The sequence below is a fragment of the Protopterus annectens genome, chromosome 2.part0, assembly GCF_019279795.1.
Source record: "Protopterus annectens isolate FY-2018-M chromosome 2.part0, PAN1.0, whole genome shotgun sequence".
In the NCBI taxonomy this organism is placed as follows: domain Eukaryota; kingdom Metazoa; phylum Chordata; order Ceratodontiformes; family Protopteridae; genus Protopterus; species Protopterus annectens.
In genome coordinates, this window is record NC_056728.1 from 1799106690 (window position 1) to 1799132200 (window position 25511).

Here is a 25511-nt window from a genome sequence, read left to right on the forward strand (position 1 = left end):
GCATGCAAATAGTCAATGTTATTGTAGGTAGCAACTTACTGCTTTAACTGATAGTCGTCGTCTGTTTACATCTCTGTCTCCAGGTTCTGGTTTACTTTCTTGCTGGTTTTGTCATTTTTCACTGTCCTTACTCTCAAATTAGCTTGATTTGTTATGGTTTATTCTTTTTCAACATGATTATTGTACTATGATTCTAACAACTGCCATAAGAAAGGAATACCATACTAAAGTTCATTATGTAAGACCTTTAATATTCAATTCCAAAGTGCATTTTGTAATACATAAATTATTTTTTTCTTTTGACATCTTTTAGTTTTCTCAACATTCAAGATATGCTGACTTTTGAATATTTTGCACAGAGATAATGATAGACACACAAGACAAGACTTTGTGGCCACTTGTGAATGTAACTCATGCAAGGCAGTCAGTCGCTTTTTTTCCCCACCAAACAGTGTAATGGCTTGCTGAATTACAGATAGCTTACCTCAAATCCATACCCAGCATCTTAGCATGTTATTCTGGGTTCATAAGTGTTTACTAGGCTAATGACCACAAAAGCCTTTTTAAGCATAGCCATGCATCCCAAATCTCTGACAAGTACTGATACCCTTGATAAGTGTAAGCAGGGGTTTGGGAGATGAACCATTTAAGGGTTATCTGTGGCCAACAGAGACATAGGTGCCAAACCAGGGATGAATTTCTGGTTTCCCATCCAACTGTCCAAGTTACACTTGAATTGGGTCAGGTTGGAACTCTGCTTCACATGGATGGGAAGCAGTCCTGCAGCAGATGCTGTGATATCTCCTGCCCGATGCCAGATGCTTATACAGTCCATGCAGGATGCGTGTTGTCCTGTATTATTTTGATGACCTTTCAGATACTTCTTGCAGAATAAAGATGTTACATCGACGGAAGTCTGGAACCTGTTACATTCTCTGCAACCCTCACCACTCTCTGTAGCGCCTTCTTTTCTGTAACTGTGCAGATTCCAAACCACACTGTGAAGTTGCAGGTGAGGATGCCCTCTACTGCTCCTCTAGAGAAGGTGGAAAGAATATGAGGAGAAGCTTAGCTTTTTCAGCCTTCTTAAAAGGTGGAGGCATCGGTGTGTTTTCTTAACCAGTTGCCTTGTGTTTCCTGACCACGAGAGATCCTCTGATATGTGTACACCCAGGAATTTCATACTCTTAACCATCTCTACACTCTCACCATTGACCTTGAGTGCTGGGTGGTTTGTTCTCCTGTTCTTGAAGTCGATGATAATCTCTTTGGTCTTGCTTACATTCAGGTCAAGGTTGTTCCTCTCGCACCAACTGATCAGAGATGCCACATCCTCTCTGTACACTGTTTCATCCTCATTTGTGATGAGCCCCATGACTGTAGTGTCATCAGCAAACTTGATGATATGAATGGACTTGTACTTAGCACAGCAGTCGTAGGTCAGGATGGTGAATAACAGTGAGCTGTGAACACATCCCTGTGGAATCCCGATGCACTTTGATGTGTTCTTACCTGAACACAACTTCTGTGGTCTCTCAATCAAGAGGTTCAGGATCCAGTTACAGAGATGTTTATTGATTCCTAAATGTGCCATTTTTTTCTATCAACTGCATTGGTACCACTGTATTAAATGTAGAGCTAAAGTCTATGAACAGCATCTTCACAGCGCTACTGATATGGCATCAGCTGTGGATCGGTTAGCTCTGTATGCAAACTGCAGATGGTCAAAATCAGGAGGTAGTCATGATGAAAGATGCTTTTTGATCAGCCGCTCAAAATATTTCATAACGAGTAGTCACTTGGGCTGGAGGGAGTGGTTTTCTTAGGTAGTGGGATGATGTTAGTTTCCTTGTAGCATGAGAGTACTTTTGCCATGGCAAGTGAGATGTTACATATTTCCTTGAGCACTGTGCATAGTTGATCAGCACAGTCTTTCAAAATCTTGCCAGTATTCTGACGATCCCGACTGGTGGTATATTGTGGCCAGGAACATCATTATCTCATTCAGGGAAGCAATGGTGGGCCATCTCCACTGGCCTTCCTCAGTGGAGTCTGTTGGCTGCATAGAGGATTGTCTCAGAGCAACCAGAGTCTCCCTGGACCTACTGTGACCACCCACAGCACTGATCATGTCAAATCCACCCACACTTGATTCCTGTACACAGTATCATCCATCCATCCAAGAAGGTTGCAGCCAGGCTTTCACAGAGTCTTGACTGTTATGAGAAATTGTCTCTCCAATCCCTGTTTGACATCTGGAAGACAGGGTGATATGCACATCTTAAAGTTTATATTGGGGCTCACATATTGACATGACAATGTTAAAAGCATATGTCAAATGAAGGCCTCATCTGTCATTTACAGTGCATAGCTATTCAAGACAATGCGTGTTGTGTATCACTGTCATGTACAGATAATATGAATGAACGTGAAAAACATATCAGAAGAGGTAATGCAAATAGCCTAACAATATCAGTACATCTATCAGTCCCTTTAACAAGTTTGTACAGCTTGTATGTGTAGAGATGGGATTTGAACTCATATTAGTGGATATTATGACAAGTAAGGAACAAACAAATAACCAATGTGCCATCTCACGTAATGTAACAATGTTGCACAGTTACATGCATGTCCAAATTCTGATGAAATCCCTGTTGAAGGTAAGAAAGCGCTCAATCGGTGTGTTTTTATTGTGGAACAATAAAATTACTGTATTAGTAGTCCGTGGTGCAAGCAGTGTTTGTTTTTTTACTACTGATAATAATAATTCACATGGAGGAAATGTAGTGCTACTCATTAAAATTAACATACATGTGTCAACACATTCTGAGGTTATCTGCAATTACACTTGGCCTGTAATAAACACTATGCAGGACTGTTAATTATGACTGTATACGGACTTCACACATACAAGTGTTACTGCTATTTTATAATTATCTGCTTTTAGAGCACTCAGTAACCTGTAATGTCCATTAGTTCAACTAGTTAAGCAATAAAATAAAGTGATTCTTGTTGTCTTATGTGCAGGTTTCCAACCCCACTATAGCCTATTTTTGCAAAATTATTGGCAGTGATTCATGTAATATTGCATATCATATATATGATTCTGTACAATGGAAATGGAGAATAAAGAATGTGCTCTCAGTTTAGAAAAAAAAGATCTAATGAAAGAGTTCATAGGTGTTTACTAGGTTAATGACCACAAGGGCCTTTTTAAGCCTAGCCATGCATCCCAAATCTCTGACAAGTTGTGATACCCTTGATAAGTATAAGCATGGGCCTGGGAGATGAACCATTTACAGGTTACCTGTGTCCATTAGAGACATAGGTGCCAAACCAGGGTAGAGCAGAGGATCTGGTCCTCCTCTATCCCCATGAAGGCAATGCATAAGGTCCATCTACAACAAGCCTGTGACTATTTCTGAATTGTTGCACGGTGATGACTTTGTATCTGTAACAGAAAGATCTGTGCAGTGACTAAATGACCAGCCATGCTCATTCAGGATGTAACAGTCTACTGAAACCTAGTCTGTCTTTTTATATGAACCTCCTTCACATTTTCTCAGTGTGAGCTGGCTGTCCAACTCATCAAGAAAATGGCAGGCACAATTAGGTCTGCATTTTTCCTTTAGTGTCCACTGGTCAAGACTGGGACAGCATTTTTTTTTCTTGAAGATTTTCAATATGCCTGAAATTGATGAGTTCAAAACTGTGATACCAAGTCTGTGACTTATGAACTGCAGGCTTAAACTTTGTTCTTCTAGGATAATCACTATCTTCCTACAGAGATGCCTGACCATTGTTTTACCTAAATCAGGAATTATTTTTGATGATTGTGTTTTATCCATCTTTCTCAAAGAATGCATGTGATTATAGTCCTCAAGAAATCAACAGTGGATCCTAATTCTTTTGCTAATTGCCACCATAACTCAAATATTCCCTTCCTTGGTAAGTTTAGAGAAAAAGTTGTTTATAAACAGCTTGAAAAGTACATAACTGTACCTTGTTGTTGTTATTGTTTGTCTTTTGGCTTTTCCCGGTTAGGGGTCACCACAGCGGAACTCCAGTCCGCTAATGATTGGCAGTAGATTTTCGTGAACGCCAAGGTGCCAGCTCGATGTCCAACCTTCAACGAAGGCACGACCATTTACGCATGTCTTTCGAACGCCACCCAACCGCGGGGAGGACATGCAGACTCCACACAGAAGGCACACCCCGCACTCCAGCCAAGAATCGAACGGGAGAACCTCTTGCTGTGAGGCAACAATGCTACCGCTGCACCACCGCGGAAGGCCAAGATGATGAAACCATGTGAATTCATTTTCTATACTCGCCACAAGTACTAAGACTGACCTTATCACAGTAATTTGACTAGACATCAATACTTTTATTCTGTGACTTGGTCCTATTTAATCTCTCTACAACACTTGACACTGGATCACAGTACCCTGATCAAGCATTTGTGTTCTTAATGTGCACTTACCTCTACCCTGCTAGGTTGATTTGCATCTTACCATTACATCAGTATGCAAAGGGAAGGTTTAAGTTTAAATATCTCTTGTTCTTAATACATTTAGTGTGGAGTGCTACAAGTTTTGATCCTGGATCCAACTTGACTACTGTAATGTTCCTAATACCATAATCAATCAGTTGCAACCACTGCAAAATTTATCAGAACTTTTAATTACTGGTCCCCATCATTCCTGTCATTTTACTCCTATACTGTACAGAGTGCAATGGCTTCCTGTTTTATATCTTACTGTACTTAAAATGTTGGTGTTGGCATTTCTGACCCTCAATGACATGGGTTCCTCTCACCTTAACTTGCTCAACTGTCTCATGCTGACTACCTAACCTACCTAATCCACCTCTTCTACCCTAAGACTATTAGTAGTTCTTAAAGATGAACAGTCTTTTGCTTATAAAGCTGCATGCTTCTACAGCATTGTGGCTTACAGACTGTGCCATATTACCTCTTTTATCAGCTGCCTGAAGTCATCATTTTGACCTGGCTTTCAGCAAAAACCAGGTTAAAAGACCTTATATACCTACCTCAGATTGTTATCATTTTTCATTTTATTCACTATTTATATCTTGGACTCTTGATATTTACTGTGTACTTTACTACTTTTAATACAGACTGCATGTTTTTTTTTATTTGATTGCTTATATTTAAGCATTTTAATAAATGTGAATTTAAAATTCAAATATAAGATCATCAGAAACTAGGTCTTCTTAAAACATGATAGTATTTCTGTGTGTGTGTGGGGGGGGGGGGGGGGCAGTAGAATTTAGTTTCTGCAGGTACACTTGGAGTCACAGGTAGTTACTAAGTGTGCTGTCTAGGGGGGGCCATTGAGAAGCCTATCCCAACTTCTCAACTTCCTCACAGGACTTGCTCAGAGTCATGAAGTAAATGGAGGCTGAGGGACTTAAACCCTGCACTAAAGGAAGCAGCACATTAACAGCTCATAGTTATCATTCCCTGTGATGACTTACTAGTGAACATTTCTTGGGTCATCATCTACTACGGAAAAAAACTCCTCCAAAAGAAGCTTTTTTTTAGGATGCATCAAGCAGTACACCAACTAATACAAAAGGTCTCAGTCTGAGTACTTGATTCTCTGGAAGATGCCTGAAAAAGAGATCCACAGACAGATATACTGATAATTGACTGTTTCTAGTAGCAAAATGAACTGAAGATGGTGCAGGCTGTTGGCTACTATCCCTTTTAGGCAAACATCATATGAAAATACTTGGCTAGGACATGAGTTCAGCTTCAGTCAGGGGACTTCTGAAATCTTTGAAGGTCAGGTTGAAAGGGGAGATATTAACTTGCAATTAATTCCCGTTGCTAAAGGATAATGAAGCAGTGATAACAAGAAATGCACACAATGTTTATGTGTGTAATTGTAGCAAATATATCTTTAGAAGCTTTTTGCAGCCAACATGTAGGTGTATTTTTCGATAAATTAGATAAATCAGTACTTATGCATTCTTTACGTGGTCCCATTTGGTCTTTCTTGCACACACTAGCTAGCCCGTCCAGAGTGAAATTACAGTGATGCTTTTAATCCATTACAGATGTGATTTCTTCTTTTACGTTTTATATGTACAGGATAAGAATAATGAATGAAGAAATTAGTCTCTTGTGATCAAGGCAAAGCTAAATGCTTGCCCCTACAAAAGACAGCAATGCATTATTTGTGCATTGCAACAGATTTTCACCTTGACTGGAACAAGTTAAGTGTGAAGAAATGTAAAACAGGCTTGTTCTATTTCTGATCTGTTTAAAAGGCATCATTTGCCAAGACTCTGATTCATACCAGGTAAGTAGGTAAGTGTCACTATTACTCGGTGTGTATATATGGGTCTACTTAAAGTGAGCTGAACTCACTAATATCTAAAAGCTAAATTTATTTATTTATTTTATTTATTTACATTTGTTGACCGGGAAAGTCCGACTGGATGTAGGTCCATTTTCAGCGGAGGCCCGGGGAGAAAAGCTCCACAGTTAAAATATTACAGACATAGTTACAGATGAAGAACATAGCGATTAAAATATTACAAACATAGTTACAGATGAAGAACATAGTACATTAGTAGACAACTAGAATCTTTGTCATCTGCAAAGTACACAGTAGTCATTAACAATTGTTACAATAAGACATTACTGTTACATAATAAGTAGCTAGGCATATAAGCATCCGAGTAGAGTGGAAAGAGAGGTAGAGGGTAGATGGAGTGGGCAAAATTAGAGGGGGGAGTTGCAAGGGCATAGCCAGCATGTTTTTAGGTGCGCTTTTAGTAAAGTTTTGAATTGGGTGCATGATGGTACAGAGGTTATTGTGGGGGGGGGGGTTCCATAATTTGGCTATAGCGCTGGAGAATAGTGCTTCTCCAGCAGAGTTACTGGCTCTAGTAACCTGTAAGTGATTTTTGTTGCTGGATCTTAGTGGTCTGGTGGTGAGATAGGGTTGGAGTAGATTTTGGAGAGATGGGACTTTTAGTGGATGGTTTACTAGTTTGTGGGCGAGTGCGAGTTGTTACCATTGAAGGAGGTGAGGGAGTTTTAGCCAGCCCAGTTCAGCAAGTGAGAGACAGTGATGACTACAGTAGGATGCCTCGGTGGCAAATTTGGTAATTTTATTGTAGCAGGTCTCGAGTTTATTTAGATCGTATTGCCTTAGGTTGGTATATATTGGAGAGGCATAAAGTAGGGTGGAGATAAGGTGGAAATTTGCAATTAAAATCCTTGCTGCTTTGGTGAGGAGTTGCTTATTTCTGTATAAAGCTCCTAGTTTTTTGTGGACTTTTTTATGGTCATGGATATGTGAATGTCAAATTTTGGATTAATGTCTATTTCAACTCCTAGCAATTTGGTGTGATTTGTTGGGTGGATAGCGGTGTTGTCTTTTGCTGTGATGTTAAAGTGAGAGTTGTTTTAAGTATGTTTGGTGGGTTGGAAGATGAGGAGTTAAGTTTTGTTTGGGTTGAGTATTAACTGGGCATTGGATAACCAAGTTTCAATAGAGGAAAAGGCTTCCTGTGTGACCTTTTGCAGTTCGGGTAGGGACTGGGTTGAGCAGATGATGGTTGAGTCATCTGCATATTGTATGAGTGTGCCATGTTTGGTGGCAGAGGCTAGATTATTGGTGAAAATAAAGAGTAGGGGTCCAAGGATGGATCCTTGGGGAACACCAATAGAGACAGGTAGATGGGGAGATATGTCATTCCGCCATACAAGGATTGCTGGCTGTCAGACAGTTAACTCTGAAACCAGTTGGTGACTGATTGAGAGAAGGATAGGTAATTGAGAACAGAGATGAGTTGTTTGCATGGGAACAGTTGAATGCTTTAGATAGGTCTTGGAAAGTAGCAGAGGAGAGATAGCCATTGTTTTCATGCTGAAGGATAGTGTTAGTAAAGACTGTAAGGCAGTGGTGGTGCTATGGTTTGGTCAGAAACCATGTTGAGTATTGGAAAGGAGATTGTTAGTAAGGAGGTAGTCTGAGACCCGACAGTGAATGCATCTCTCTAGTATTTTGGAGAGTGGAGAGAGAATAGCTATGGGGCAGTAATTGGTTAGTTCTGTGGAGGGGCCGCCTTTGTGGAGGGGAATTATATGTGATATTTTCCATAGTGTAGGGACGTAGCTTTCTGACAGAGATTGGCTAATCAAGATCGGTACTGGGTAGGCTAGGGCATCAGCTGCAATTTGTAGGCATTCACTTGGGAGGTTGTCTGCTGCTAATTTAGCGGGTTTAAGTTTAGTTAAGAGTTTTTTTTTATGCTGGAGGTAGGAACAGGAGAAAAAGAGAAGACAGTGGGGAGATTACTAGTTGAAGGTGTGGGGTGGAGGGGAGGGGGGTTGTGTTGTCTAGCTAGTGACAGTACGGTTTATGTAAAGTGTGTGTTGAATGAGGTAGCAATATTTTCTGAGGAGTGAGGAATGTTAGGTGGAGGGGTACTGATTTTACCTAGGTGGAATATGGAGTTTATGGAGGACCAGAGTTGTTTGGGGTTGTGTTGGAAGGAGTTAAGGGCAGACTGGTTGTATTGGATTTTGTCCTGCTTTATTAGCTTTTTGACTCTATTGTGTAGTTCTAGGAATTTCTGTATAGCTGAGGGGTTTTTGGTTTTGTGCCAGTGTTCCCAGGCTTTATCCCTGTTTTTCATTTCTGACTTAGTGGTTTTCTGTAGCCATGGGGAGGGTTGGGCTTTGGTTCTGGAAAATCTTATAGGGGCGTGGTTATTAAGGATGCTCAGGAAGGTAGTACTGAAAAATTCAACTGTGCCATCTAGACTGAGGTACTTTAGAGGATGTCAGTTACATTCTTTGAGGGATGAGATGAATGTGAGTGGATTAAATTTTAGTTTTTTATGCATTTGATGGTAGATGACAGCTTTAACTTGATATAGGTGTTTTTTGAGTAGGAATGTTGGAGAGTGATCAGTGAGGCTATCCGATAGGCAGCCTGCTATATAAGACTGGGGGGCTCTTGTTGACTGGTATCCAATCCAAGGTAGTGTGCTTCTTGAGTTTTTATTTATCCTGGTTGGTGACTGGACTAGTTGGGTGAAGCCATGAAGGTTTAGATGATTGGTTGGATGGTTGCCAGAACAGGATTGCCAGTAAATACTGAAATCACCTAAAATTATTGTTTCTTGGGGGAGAAGGTGGGTAATCCAGCTGAGGAGGTTTTCTAGTGGAAGATATTTTGGCCAGGTGACAAAAATATCTAAAAACAAAATGTCAACAAAACTGAAGTTATACTATCCTATTCACACTGTTGTGCGTCCTTGGAGTTGGTATACATAATTACTAGGGGGTGTAAGGAGTGCAGTGGGGCTGCCCCCCCTGCAAAAGCATTGTTTTTGGATATGTTTAGATTTCTTGACATTTTGTATTTAGGTATTTTTCAGTTTCGATATTACTAAGTTTAGGTCTTTTAAGTATATCCATGCATACACACACAAACATACAGAGGCACTATCAGTGGTCCAGGAGCAGTGCACATCCGCAGAAACAAGCACGAGGCAGTCTTCAATGGAGGAGCAGCAAATGATGGATTTACTTGGAGGATGAAGGAAATAGTGTCAAGTATGCAGGTGCTCCAGTATTACAGCAAACAGGCCACCTGGTAGGGAGCTACTCTTGCTTAACTAATGCACCAGAAAAAGCATGCAGTGTTTCAGTAAAAAATATATATACCAGACATGTTTATATTTAAAAACATAACTAAAATATTGACTTACTGTATTGTAATTTTACTACAAAAAATGCTTTTAGTGTTTCATTATGAAGTCTGTTTACCACACTCTATGCTGTAGAACAGCTCACAAATTCTATAACAAGGGCAGTGTGAACAGAAAATGTCTTTCTTTAATTCACCATTCAGCTAAATGGGGGTATTGCTCCAAAAATTAAAGATGTTTTCCTCATCTTAAATAAAGCAATGGGTCTTTTAGTGTCATTGTGATTTGTGTCCAAATAATGCCAAAGAAGTTCCTGTTTAGGGAAAAGACAGATCATTCCTTTGTCTACTGTATCTACATCATCACAGATTAGTAAATGCAAGTTCTAAGAAACTTGTAACTTACTTCCTCCTCTCTCCTCCATTCCAGTTCCTTCTGTTCTAGCTCCTCCCTAGCTTTTGTCCAGTCAGCTGTCAACTTGCGGATGTCTTCACTTAGGGCCTGATTGGCAGAGTTGGCTTGGTCCAGTTGTTCCCTCAGCATGGCATTGACCTGGGACAGACTGGCACTCCTGTAGTTCAAGCAAAATCTAGCATGATATTTTCTACTACAAATACCGGCATTTTCAAATTTCATTTGGAGAAATGAAATGCTAGTCATATAAAGTATGTTTAATTTAAAATACCAATAGGAAAAAAAAACATAAAATGCACAGCTTGTTACTGTATTTACTGAGGTGCTCACACCAGTTAGAAGTACAAAGGTAAAATTAAACAAAAACAAAAACAGTAAGGATGTTTACCACAACACTACACTAGGTATTCTGTTGCACAAAGCCATACTACCAAGTCTTGGCCAGCCTCCAAAGAAATGTGTGAAAACCACAGTACTTATTATTGAAAATGTAAATAATGAAACTGATGCATGATGACATGCTTACAGCACAAAGTAAGACGTCACCACTGACTCCGAACCATTTAGCCATAGCAGTTCCCAAAACAAGAGGCAAAACATGAAAGTCCTCTAAAGAATAATTTTGAAACTTTGTCAATGAGATAATCAATCCACCTTAAAATGCAAGGACTGCGCCACTCCAACTATACCACAGTCAGAATTCACACTGCTAACTACATGCTATAGAAGCAAAGGAGTCCATAAAGGTAAGGAACTCATATTTGATGAGTCTCCTTTGACCCAAACTTTAATTGGGGTGTGTCAATCATTTTTAAAGAGGGTTTTTGTGGACAGCTTCACCAATACCAATAAACATTTTATATGAGACCCTGCAGGGTAAAAAAGCATTTGTTTTAAATTAAAATTATCTTAGCCACTAGTCCTGTCACACAGACCCTCTACTGTATGTCTCATTCCCAGAAATGGAAGTTTTCTTCAACATCACTCAATGTATCATTGTGTGTGATTGTGTCAGCTAGGAGTGAGATGGTAGGCAAGACTTCCTACTTCACCTCTCATATCAGGGTTTTCACATACTACGTGAAGTCTTTGCTGCTACTCATAGTGCCTTTTTTAGGCAGAGTGCCCCTGATGAACTTTCTAACACAGCACACTCAAACACAAATTTGGACAACATCGTGCTGGCACTATTCAATGCTAGGATTCTAAATAGAAAGATACCAAACTTGAGGCTCTCCTGCTACTCAAAACACATTCATATTTGTGGAGTTAATGAGAGACAGTTTCACTGCAATGAAAGTTTAGTGCCTGTCACCCTTTCACAACCTTGGGTAACCGTGGTAGAATAAATGTGTTTGTCAGAAACATCACCTCACATCAGATCCCCATGACCGTAACACAAAACTTTTAGAGATCAAATCACACATAACAAATCCAACTTTTACAGCTGCTGTTTTAAAACTTAAGAATATTTGGGGAGAAATAATCAGCTTTCAGCAGGAAATACTACTCATAGATGGGCACAGGAATTTGATTTGAAATAGTAAGGATGTATCAGTGGCCTAGAAGGCAGAATATAACAAAACACAGTAGATTTCAGAAGAAAAAGGACTTGAATCTAGTCAGACTTTCCCAGTAAACAAATGTAAAATAAAATAAATAAAATAAAAATAAATAAAAACATTTGGAATGGAAGATGTGAATTCAGTACTAGAAACTCAGACATAATTTACATATTATTCCCCAAGGTTCAATAACTGGACTAGACTAGGCAGAAATTACTTTTCACAGGGACATGTGCATTTCATGGAAAGCCTTAACACACATCCAATAACCAATTCATATCATGCACCAATAAAAACTATACAAATGCAGGCTAATGAAGTAAAAATGAGACACTGGCGCTTGCTCACCTACCTGTTAAAAAGAAAGGAATTTTAGGAATGAGTAGTTGAACTTACTTGAAAGTTGTTAGGAAAGACAGAAATATCTTCAAAATGGAGTTTAAAACAAAATAGGGTAGAAGTAAAACAGAAAGAGAGGTATGGTTAAGAACAAATATGAATTACTTTGAGGAGTTGACAAAGGTTAAAGTATTTCAGAAAAAGGGGAATCTCAAAGAACAAGATGAAGCACAAATGCAGAGTATTAAAGAAAAAAAATAAGGGATTACCTAAATAATATGCATGAGTTTAGAAAATTTGCTGTTATGCAACTATTTTTTGAAAATAACTCCAAAGCACAAAAAATAGCACAACTAAGGCAACAGAATGTATTAAGAGTTGATGCCAAACTTACGGAGCTTATAACAATAAAAATAACCAGAGATCCTGTAGCGGTATTAGAGATATTCAGGAAATTTTATGAACAATTGCATAAAGCAAAAAAATGTGGAAATCAAGAAAGAGCACAAATGGAAATATGCATGGAAGACTTAATTATGCCAGTGTTAGAGGTACATTAGGCTCAACAACTATCCCCATTAAGACAGGAGGGGGATGATATAAAAGCAGTGACATGTAATCAATCTTCAAGAAAGTTTCCAGGAACAGATGGTATTCCTGCAAAAGTTTGGAAGTTAGGAAGTTAGGAAGGAAGAAAGTGAAAATATCTGGAAGATATTGTTTAACAGTATTTTAAAACTAGGGAAAGCACCATCCTCTAGGAAGAAAGCTGTGGTGTCTGCATTACCAAAAGACAGTAAAGACCCATCAGACTCAGCTTCATATAGACCCATTTCAATTTTAAACCATGATTATAAATGTTTATTATTTATTTATTGAATGATTGACATTTGATTACTGGCAAATTCGAATGGGTCGAAGTCCATTTTCACTGGAGGCCAGGGGAGAAAAGATCCAAATTACTACACTACATTTTTAAGAACAATAGTTTTACAATCTTCAAAACTAAAACAAAATCATCTGCAGTTTGAATAATTATAACAAATTAGACATAATATGAATGCATTGATTAAGAATCGATACAAGTTATATGAAAATCCTTTAATAGAGAAATTTTAGACAGTTTGTAGAGAAATTAAAGATAAGTTAGTCTATTACAAACAGGAATTGCAATATAGAGTGAGGGAAAATAGCCTTATGGTATATTTAGAGAGAAAGTCAGGGAAGGCAATTTGAGTGAAGTAAGTGAAGAAGGGAGAGTAAGGAGTTATAATGAATGAAACGGCACTTGTTCTCAATTAGTGATATAGTTTATACTGTTTTTTTTTTTTGTGAAAGAACAGAACCAGATTTTAGCTAGGAAGTCTTTCAGAACTGTTTTGAAAGATGTGAAGGAGGGTATTGACCTGATGGATACAGCTAAGGAGTTCTGTGCATTAGCAACCTTGTTTGAGTACAGACCATGCCCAGCAGATTTGATAGGTTTGTAGACAGAAGTTTTTGGTCACTTGATCTCAGTGACTGACTGGGAACATAGTTGTGTAGAATGATTTGTAGTGCTGGATAGGCAGTTGGATGCTGGATAGTTTTACAAGTGGTAAGAAACTGTGTATATGTTAGTTGATGAGGCAGTTCTAACCTATTTAGGCTTTTTAGTGCTATACAGTGGTGTCTATATATAAATATAAACATACAATATATGTATGTTAATGTTTATACTAGCTAAAAGAATGGAAAAGGTGTTGCCAAATTTGATAGATATGGAACAATTTGATTTTCTGAAGGGGATGCAAACATCTGACAGCATTAACAGAACAGTGATGAGCCACATGGAAGCAGAATGTAAGAAAATACCACTGTTGTTGGCGGGTCTTGATAGAGAGAATGCATTATACAGAAACATTTTGGATTTTATGAGTATGGCAATGGAAGCTTTTGCATTCCCTGATATAATAATAAGGTTAACTAGGAGGATGTACCAAGGATCAGAGGGAAGATTTAAAGTAGGATGGTTCCCATCTGATAAGCTGTGTTTGAACAGGGTTACATGGCAGGAGTGTCCTATTCCCCTTTGTTATCTGCTTGATATTTAGAGCCATTGGCAAAAAAATAGGGAACTAGTAAACAGAAGGCTATAACTAGTATGGTAATTAAGAAAAGTTTGCTTTACTTGCAGATGGTATTATTTTCTTCCTGATAAATCCAAAAAAAGGACATCTCAGTGTTGTGCAATATTTTAAGAAAGTTTCAAGTTTTTTTTTCAGGGTAAAATTAATAAAGATAAAACAAAGGCTATAGCCATAAATTACATACCTACACATGAACTGGTTCAGCAGTACACAGGAGTCTAGGCACCAGTATGAGTCAGTCATAATCCATGCGGGCATTAATGATGTGAGACTTACTTCCCTGGACTATATGAATAGAGACACTGCTGATCTCTCTGAATGTATGTCTCAGACAAGTATGAGCCTTGCACTAAGCAGCATTCTACATTTGCCATGGATGATGCCACAGTACGAACAAAAGATGACAGACTTCAATAACTGACTTAGTTTCTGGTGTCTCTCCAGAAGAAACTAATATGTGTCAGCATGGAAGAACATGGTTAACAAACCACGTTGCTAAGCAAAGGATGGTCTCTACCTGTCTCTCATAGGTGTATGAATACTGCATAAAACTTGAAAGGATTGGGAAGAGAGATTGGATAAGCAATTCACAAAAAAAGACAATGGAAGGATATATGTATGTCTCCCAAATATGCAACAAAATCTAGAAGATTTACTATTTTTGACTAGAAATGTTTACATAGATATTTTTATAATCGAAGTAGGCTCCAGAGAATTTTTCCTCAGGAAAAGAGCAAATGTTGGAGGTGTGAAGGGAAAGACAGAGGTAATTGGGAACATATTTTCTGGGAGCGGTGAGTTGTCAGACTTTAAGGATTCCCTGCGGATGCACTGTCGGAGATGCTGGGTGTGCTGACAGGTCTGATGAGGGAGATGATTTTTCTGAGCTATGAAACAGAATCGGAATTGCCTAGATATGATAAGACCTTATTATGTCAAATAATGATGGCTCCCAAAAAAGCATTTACTAAGAAATGGAAATCAAAATCTAAACAAACTGTACTGGAAGTAGTGAATATAGCAACAGAGATAAAACAACTGGAAATGAGATATTTAAGAAAGGGGTAGGAGCAAACTACATAGGAAAAAATGGGAATTGTGAGAATAATAAACACAAGGGAGGAATGAGGTTTAAAAGGCGTCAGGACGTAAATGAGCTATGTCCTATTTGAGTGAAAAAACTGGTAAGATTATAAGTGATGTACAATGTTTGCAACTGGGACTGTGTCAGCATGGTTTCTGATGTAAAATGCTTGCAACTAGGATTGTGTCAGTGTGGTTTGGTTTCAATTATATAAATGCGTGATCGCCTATGTAGTAAGTGATGGTTTAATAAAGATGTTTCTTTTTTTAAAGGCAGGAATTGAATAATTTATGTAATATTGCTTAGGTTATATGATATATAACAATATATGTGAAATATAATGTTTATGTTAATATAGTTTGATTACTTTTATATGAATGCAAATTTGCCTGTCTCACAAGTGATAATTCAAAAAAGGTGTTTGAAAAAAAAGAATACTGCCTAAAACTTTATCCTCCCCCAACGTTAGAGCCGTTTTTGGCACTGCTAAACTGACCGACCTACCGACATAGCAAATAAAACCCAAAATCCTAAAGGTGTTACTACTCAATGCTAGGAGCCTAAACAAGAAACTCCACACCCTACAAACTCTCCTCTCTCTAGAGAATAGAGATGTCTGTGCCATTACTGAGACATGATTTAAATCCACAGAAAGTACTCTGGCAGTCCAAGGCTTCAGTCCCTTCCACACATTTAGACCATCAGTTACACAGCCAGAGACAAATGGAGGGAGTGTCAATCTATATTAGTAACAAGTGTAACTCTACATTGGTTAAATGCCTTGGAATTTATCCAAGTGTAAATCACCATAGAAAAAGTCCATAACATATCCTAGCAAGCTATAGATCACCCTCTATGTCTCTAGAATCCCATATAGACTGGGAAACATACACTGCCTCATACTCACAACCACAATGATTCCTGGACTTTATTAATACAAATGCCCTTGGCCAGACAGTGTGTACAACCACCAGGGGTTCAAACATACTGGACCTTGCACTCACCAATAAGGGAGAGCACTGTGAGGTCAAGATAGCCACACAGGTTAAGACAACCACAAGGCCTTCTACAGCTATGTCCATAACCTCAAAGGCAGAACACAACAGTGTGATGAACTGGTGGTCAGAGATGCCACCTGCACTGAGCAGAGCGACAATGAATTTTCTGGCTGACAAATTCAGTTAAAACTTCCTGCCTACACCCATGAAATACCTACAAGAATAACCCCCAAACTATTAACAGGGAGCAGATCCTGATGGAGGTCGCTACAGCCAAGAACACAACCTCAGTGGGCCTCAACAATATCCCATGATGTCTCCTAAATAGCTTGTAACATGATCTATCAGGGCCACTTGAGTCAATTTTCAACTATAGCCTCAAAACAGGCTTTCTACCATGAGAATGGAGGAGAATGGAGGACTGCAACGGTTATCCCACTTCACAAGGGTGGACCATCAACCGACCAAGGAAACTACAGACCTATTAGCCTGACTAGTCTAATATGCAAAGCCATGGAACAAATTACCATGGAAATGAATAACAAAGACATAGGCAACCTTCCGACACTAGACCCAACCCAGTCAAGGGAAGGTCATGCCTTCTAAACTTTGTGGACTTCTTTGAGAAGATCTCCAAGGCAATGGATGAGGGGGGGGAGAATGGTGTATACTGCCTACTCTGATGTAGCTAAGCTTTCGATACGATACCCCACTCAGGTATAGTTGACACCGAAATGGGCATAAACCCCTACAGAACTTGCTAGGTTGCCAGCTGTCTCATAGACAGGACCCAGGAAGTCAAGATTGGTGATACTATCGCCAGTAAGAGACTGGTCACAAGTAGTTACCACAGAGCTCCATGCTGGGACCTCTCCCATTTGGCATCTACTTCGCGGAGGTAAAGGCTAATGTCAATGACCGTTGGCTGACCAACTTCGCAGATGACTGCAAATTGGGAGCCATCATAGATTCCCTACATGACACAAACATCTTACAAGAGGGTCTAAAAAAGACAAATGACTGGTGCCAAAGTCACAGACTAAACCTCAATGCCAAGAAATGCATTATAGTGCCTTTGGAAAAATTGCCACCCAGGCTAATTACACCATCAATAAGACACCTCTAAGAGTTGACCCAGTTGTCAGGGATCTGGGAACATATGTAGACTGTAAGATGGCCTTTGGCCAACATGTCATCAAGGCAGTAAAAAAATTATTCTATGTCGCCCAACTTAAAATAAAGGCATGGCATCCAGGTCCAAGGAAGTCATACAGTCACTTTATTTGGCCCTTATCAGACCCATTATTGAGTATAATGCCTCCTTCGGCATACATCTGACCAAATATATACAACATTTGGAATGCCCAGAAATGTTCATTACCAGGAGAATCTAGGGTATAAACACATTGTCTTATATGGATCACTTTAAAGCCCTAGATCTATACTCTGCCTTCTACAGGTTACTGTGAGTCAGTTTATGCCTGGCATACAAGGCATCCTTGGATCCAGCTCTGATGGACCTTTAGTAGATCTGCAAAATGAAGACTATCAGAGCCACTGGATCCAAGGATTTAAATTTTGCTTGTGACATAAATAAGACATGTTGGAGAGATATGTATGTGTTTCACAGGATCTCCATGCTCTGAAGTAAGCTCCCTATCCATGTGAAGCAGAGTCCATCCCTAACCCTATCTAACTGTAACCTTGACACATGGGTGGGAAATCGGAAAATCACTCCAGGTCTGGCCCCCATGTCACCCTGGTGCTGTTGTGTTTTTAAACTGAACTGTGTTTTTAATTGCTAACCTCTTATGTTAATTTAATCACATATTTCCTTCCCTTTCTTCTTTCATTGGCTATTGTGAGTAAGCACAAAATTATACTCACTCCAATTCATCTATTTCCATTTACTGGCCATCGCGCTGAATTCCACAAAGCCAGAATACAAAGTGCCCATCCCCTTCCAATCTGTCTTGCTCTTTAGTGCACACTGCAGCTTTTGTGATATTAAACTATTTTTTCCATTTTACCTTTAAAATCTGCAACATCAAGTCCAAGGCCCTCAATTATTGGAGAAACCATATTCTGCCTCTCAGTAGTTATCTTGAGATTAGTGCTTCTTTTTTTTTCTCCTGGTGAAAGAAGGAGCATAGAGACATTATTTCCTGGAGACATATGATCATCACAAAATCTGATAACTGCTTCATATGTGCCAGCTTGGAAGTTGTGCTTATATTTTTGCTCCTGGTGACAGAAGGAACAGAGGCATTGATTCCTGACTGTTTCGAGTGTCTGTGTTGGACCTTCCTGATTGATCTGGTTGTTATTCAAGGCATCTACCAGGAAAAGGCTACAACAAGCCTACAGACCCTTGTATCATCTGGGACAAGACTGCTGATCACCAAAGAGCCTGTGGCCTGCTTTTCATCTTGGGATTAGTATTACTGTTTTGTTTCTGGTGAGAAAGGAAGCAAATGAGCATTATATCCCAGCAGCATGAAGCTGTGGGGAGACCAGCATTAGTAGCAGCCAGGCAGTAGCCAATTAGGCAAACCCCTCTTTTCCTCATTCTTGACAAACCTAATTTTCTCTTTTCACCAAGTACTTCTTGATTAGCTGCTGTCTAACCTAACGTCAGAATATCTCCCTAAATACTTCATCCATAAATCATCAGGGTCTACTTATTAGTTTCCCCTAAAGTGTTTGGTAGTGTTCTGTATAGAAAAAGATACCTTGAACTGATATTTTCTCCTGTAAAAGCACTCTTGGAATTTCACCAACACCTAGTTGCACACAGGGCAACAAGTTTTCAGTGACAAGCACTGCCCCCAGAGATGCCAACCAGATATTCCTGACGTTACTTTATATTCCCACTACAACTGTCTAATGAATAAAAAATGGCCTGTTGCCATGGATATGAAGTTTCATATCATCTCCAGTAACAGCTTGGTGGATATGGGCATTCTGAGGCAATGTGGAAATTGCCTCATGTTTACTGACATCCAGTAATTCTCAAACTGGTAAGGTATGTGAGTGATGCATTTACAAATGACACTGGATGCAAAGGTGTCATATAAAAGCACTCCTAATGTCACTCAGGTTGTCAGTAGTACACACGTTGTGCCCATCACACACAGTTCAAAGCAAACACATAGACTCACATATGCTGAAGCACTAAATGTAACCTTCCTAACCTCAAAGACCTTGTAGACAAAGTTAACATAACAAATACCTTGTGTCTGCAATCTCAAAGGCAATACACAATTGTGTGAGGAGCTCATTGTTAATGCAGCGATCTATACTGAGCTAGAAGATATAGAAAACCTACTGGCAGACAAATTCAGTTCTAAATTTGCCCCTTCCCCTAAGCTCCCCTCAGGAAATGCCATCAAATATAACTCCCCCTACAAACACTAGGGAACAGGTTCTTAATGCTCTCCCTAAGGTCAAGAACACTGCATCGATGGACCCAGACAATATCTCAGGATGCCCTAAAAATAGTATGAAACATAACCTATCAGACCCTCTGGAATTGCTATTTAACTGTTGGTCTCCAAACAGGCTTCATGCCTCATGAATGGAGAATAGCAACAATTAGCCCACTACACAAAGGTGGGCCATCTACAGACCCCGGAAACTACTGATCCATTAAGTCTCACTAGTCTCATATTCAAAGCCATGTACAGAATTATCATGGAAATGATGAGTAATAACACAGGAGTTCTCCAAACACTGGACCCAATACAATTTGGTTTCAAGGGCAGGTCATGCCTACTCAACCTGCTGGACTTCTTTGAGAAAAAAAACGAAGCAATGGATGAGGACAAAACTGTTCATGCTGCCTATCTCGACCTAGCAAAGGCATTTGATATAATACTCCACTTGGACATTGTTGACAAACTCAGAAGGTTATATATAAACCCTTATGTCACACAGTGGGTAGCCACCTGGTTCACAGACAGTATCCAAGAAGTTAAAACTGGGGATTTCACCTCTACAAACAGGCCAGTCCTGTGACCACTCCTTTTTGACATTTACTTCTCTGAAGTCAATGTCAAGGGCCTCTGGATGACTAAATCTGCATTGACTGTAAACTAGGAGCAGTCATAGAATCCTCTACCAACACAAATGTTCTCCAGAAAGGGCTGACACAGGCAAATAACATGTGTCAGAGCCATGGACTAAAACTAAATGCCAAAAATGCATAATAGGATCCTTTGGGAAGTCATCCACCCCTGCTAATTATCATACTGACAACACACCCCTAAGGGTTGAACCAGTAGTCAGGATCTTAGGGACACATACAGACAGTAATCTAACCTTTGACCATCATGTGTCTACAGTAGTAAGGAAATCATTCTCTGTTGTGCAACTTATTAACAAAGGTATGGCATCTAGGTCCAATGTTCCATTGTATTTAGCATTCATCAGATGTATAACTGAGTACAATGCCCCCTTTGGTATGTACCTACCCAGGCACATCCAATAACTGGAACATCTACACAGGTTCCTCACTAAAAGAATACAGGGTGTAAGAACATGTCCTAAGCAGACTGACTATCCATTTATTTTGTCTCCTACAGGCTGTTGAGGTGAGATCTAATGCCTGGCATACAAGGTGTTGTCAGGCCATACCTGATGGACCTCTTGCATATCAGCAAAACAAATGGCACCAGAATTACCTATTTTCAAAACTTAAACATTGCCTGTCATATAAACAGGACCTGCTGGATAGATAGGTATGTATCCCAGAGTCTAGCCCTTCTCTGGAACAGGCTCCCCATCTATATGAAGCAGAGTTCCTCCCTAACCCAATTCAAGTGAAATTGGAAAATTAGATGGGGAATGGAAACTCATCCCTGGTTTGGCACCTACGTCTTTAATGAATACCAGCAGACTGTAAATGGTTCATCTCCCAGGCCCCTGCTTACACTTACCAAGGGTACTAAAACTTGTTAGAGATTTGGGATACATGGCTAGGCTTAAAGAGGCCCTTGTGTTTGTTAGCCTAGTACACACCTATGAACCAATGGATAATTAGTATGTCATATAAAATATAGCATGATAACTATAAGAATCAATCAGAGGAGGTTAGGAAAGATTGCAAAGAAAGACTGGAAACAATAGGAAGACATATGCATGGCTCTCAAGTATGCAACAAAGTCCAGAAGATTTAGGAGCTTTGCTTGCATAGGTATTTTTATACCCCAAGTAGACTTTCAAAGATTGTTTTCCTCAGGCAGACAACAAATGTTGGGGGTGTGATGGGGAAGAAAGTGGTAACTGGGAAAATCAGTTTTGGCAGATTTAAAAAATTCCCTACAAAGTACTCTGTCAAAAATATTGGGTGAGCAAATGGTTGTAACTAAGAAAATGATTCTTTTGAGCTGAGACAAAGGATCTGAATTGTCTAGACATAGCAAGGCCTTGTTAAGTTTAATTCTGTTGGTTTCCAAAAAGCATTTACTAGAAAACGGAAATCAAAGTCTAAACCAACTGTATTTGAAGTACTGAATATTATAAACGGGATAAAATAACTGGAAGAATAATCTTTAGAAAAGGGAAGGAGCAAATTACATAGAAATAAATGGAAAATGTGGGAACAATACATGCAGAATAATGTTCAGGAGGAGGAATGAGGTTTAAGGGAAGGCAGGAATTTAACAATTTATGTAATGTCCAACTGATTATAGCTAGAAACAAAAGATATGTGATATATAATGCATATAAATTAAAACAATATTAATATGGTTTGTTTTTTTCCTGTTAATGTATGCCTGCCTATGTCTTAAGTCATAATTTAATAAAGGTATTAAAAAAACATATCCAACTATTACTTCCTTGCTAGCTACAGATCCTCTTCAATATCAATCTCCCAAAGACCAAGGAAATTACCTTGACACCACAGCGAGGTTAAATATCAAACTGAATACTTTCTTGCTAGAGGACTTCAATTACTCAAGCATTTACTGACACATTTACACATGTAAAAATGGATATGCCCAGTGCTCCATAAACAGTGTTAATACTAATGTGCTGGAGCAATTTGTACAACTATCCACTAGAAACTTGAATATCCTTGACCTGATCCTTAGCAACCTGGCTCCTGCCTGTACTTCACCTCATATCTCCTCATCCCTGGTTAAATCTAGGTAGAAATCAGTCATTTTGTCTGTCATACATAGTGGTACCACCCCAGCACCAAATGAAACAGCTTGTAGAAGACATAAGCAAAATTTCCAACAATCCCCTATCAATGGAACCAGCTGAGAGGGTCACTGCATTCTCCTTTGACTTTTATCAGCAGATAAGTAGCTGCATGCAAAACATCAATACAAGTTTGCTGTACATATAAAGTTAAATTGAGAAATAAAACTCTCTGGTAGAATTCCCATGTTAATAAACCTTATAATAAAAGAAGGATAATAATGGAAAGCTGTAATAAATCCCGATCTCCTACCTCAAGTCTGCAATGAAACTTGCCAGCAAGGAACTTAAGAGCATTACTGGAAAATGTAAAGCAGAGTGCAAGTTTAAGGCTGCTACAGATACCAAAGGGAAATTACAAATATTTTGTCAGTTACACCAAAAAATTAAAGAATAATGTCCAGCAGTGCACTGAGCTTATCCACAATACCATTACACATTCTGATCCCAAGGATAACAACACTATATTATCAGGGGAAATGTAGTTCCAACTTTGCCCATCTATCACATTTTCCCCCACTATCCCTGAAAATTTAGTTTTCCATGTATTTTCTTTGGAACAAGTTTCAGAATTCCTGTCAAAGGCTAAAAATAATACCACTGGTACCTTGGTATCAGACAACATACCAGGCTGCAATTGTTATCAATGCCAAGTATATATGATTAGAACCTCTACTTACACTGTTCGTTCTGTTCAAAGGTTGAGGCCTGATACCTGGAGAGCAGCCACTGTGATTTCTCCTACACAAGGGTGACCCCTATATACAACTATGTAATTATAGGCTCATCAGCCTCTCCAGCTTTGTATGCAAAGCAATGCAATGCATCATAGCCAAACTCATTTACGTGTACATAGGCAACTTAGCTGATCGAGATCTCAGTCAAGTCAGTTTTGTTAAGGGCAGGTCTTGTCTCCTGAACTTAGTAATTTTCTTTGAAAATATTGTAGACAGTGGTCACTCAGTACTTGTTGCTTATCTCAAACTGGCCATGTCTTTTAACGCTATCCCCCACACTGGTATTACTGAAAAATTTGACAGAATTAATGTAAACCCCTACATTTTCCGTTGGACTGCAAACCAGCTATCCAACAGATTCCAAGTTGCAAAAGTTGCTGGTACCATCTTTGAAGTAAATTGTAGCTAGTGGTATACTAAAGAGATCAGTGCCTGTCCCTCTCCCATTTGGCATTTGGTTTTCAGGCATCTAAACAAATATCCCACAAGTGAGGTTGATTACGTTTGCTGATGACTGTAAGCTGGGTGCTATTATCTTCTCAACCACGGATATTAAACTGCTCCACCAAGGGCAGGAAAATGCACATATGTAGTGTACTAAAAACAGCCCCAAGCTAAAGGCAAAAAAAATTGCAGATCAGCAATGTTCAATAAAAAAAGCTGCTCCTACCTTGGACATAATGAAATAGTACTCCTCTTCAGACAAATACAATCATAAGAGACCTGAGTACCAATATGGCAGTTCTCTCTCATTCAAAGGTTTATGGGTAAGTACTTGGCTACCTGCCCTTGTGGGCCATTTAAAGCCTAGCCAGTTTCTCTTTTTGTGCTCAAATTAACCTGCCCCATTTGATTAGAGACTGGCCTTACCCATCCTATGGTCAATAATTATAAATTACCCCTAAAGAGAATAACTAGGATAATACCATAGATAATTTGAGGAGACCAATGTATGGGGTAAAGCATTTAAGAGATGCCTCTGTACATCAGTAGTACAGGATGCAGTCCTGGGGTAAATGTTATGTTTCCCATCCAGCAATCCAAGTTGTGCTTGAATATGGACAGGGATGAACTTTGTTTTATGTGGATGGGGAATCTGTTCCAGAGCAGATATTTCCCCTGTGAGCTATACCTGCCCCTCCAAACCACACTGTTGATGTTGCAAAAGAGGTTTAGATCCATAGACCACATATTTCTGATACTATCTGACTTGCTGATGTACAGTAAATACATCAGTACGGGATCATCATCAGTATTCAATCATCAGGTTTCCACCATACTTAAGAAATTCTTCTATCTGGGCCAGTTAACTTCCAATGGAATACCGTCAAGATCCAAAAGTCATCCTACTGTTGTACTCTTCTTAGACCCATCACCTAATATAATGCCCTGCTTGGTATGTGTAAACTGACATATTATCACTCAACTAGAAAGGCCTTTAAATAAGCTGAGACAGTAGCACAACTCTCTTTGTACTGAGTAGACTGTTGGCTGTTTCAAGGTGACCTGGGTCTCTCTTTTCAAGCCATAAAAGATTCAATCCCATTTAATCTCTATTTCTTCCCAAAAGCAATGGCTCTGCAAACACCTACATTAGGGACATAAATCAAAATGAACAAATAAACAAGAGTCACTGGAGGGATAGGTTCCTAACTCAACATACTCTCAGCCTTAGCATAAGTCAGCGCTACAGTTCAAACAACGTTATACTTTATCTACCTTTATTTTAAGCAAGTCCTGATCAATGGATGGGTAAATTCACACCAGGACTTTCATGTATGGCACTGCTCAGTTTGAGTGGTGAGTACTATTAAGCACTCAAAGAAAGGTAGCAAGAACTTTTAAGTGTATCTACTTAAAAGTGCATATGGTTAGACATCTTATGCTTCCCATAATCACCTAATACTGTTCGGTGTTTCTATGCTCTGCATCATATACAGTGATACAGTATACTGCAGGTGGGAGAGGGGCAACAATTACTGACAGGGACCCTAATATGAAATTATGTACTTCATCTGCCTTAGTTGAAATTTTACCTGATTAATTAATATGTAGTAAATTAATATGTAGTACATAAAGACTGTTTAACTCAATAGAGATCAGGAAGTTTGCACTGTAACTTCCAATGGGTGGAGCCTAAGCCTTTTGACAGAATCAAATTATGTCCTTGCATTTCAAACAAATGTTCATATCTCTGGAACCATAAGGGTTATTAAATAAGTATAAAAGGCAAACCCATCAGCACAAACTATTTTTATAGTGGTAGTATTCTTTAGGTTCTAGATCTTAAACTGAATTTTATAAGTCATAGTAAACATAGTAACTATTACGTTTGTGGT

General features: G+C 39.1%; 1 protein-coding gene across 1 annotated transcript in view; it reads right to left on the minus strand.

The window, feature by feature from the left end:
* Positions 1-25511, minus strand: part of CROCC (ciliary rootlet coiled-coil, rootletin) — a 2018646-nt gene that overhangs the window by 1415267 nt on the left and 577868 nt on the right. Inside the window, exon 6 of the mRNA XM_044061829.1 lies at positions 10105-10270. Within this exon, the coding sequence (XP_043917764.1) occupies positions 10105-10270 (166 nt within the window). The remainder of the gene's footprint in view (positions 1-10104; positions 10271-25511) is intronic.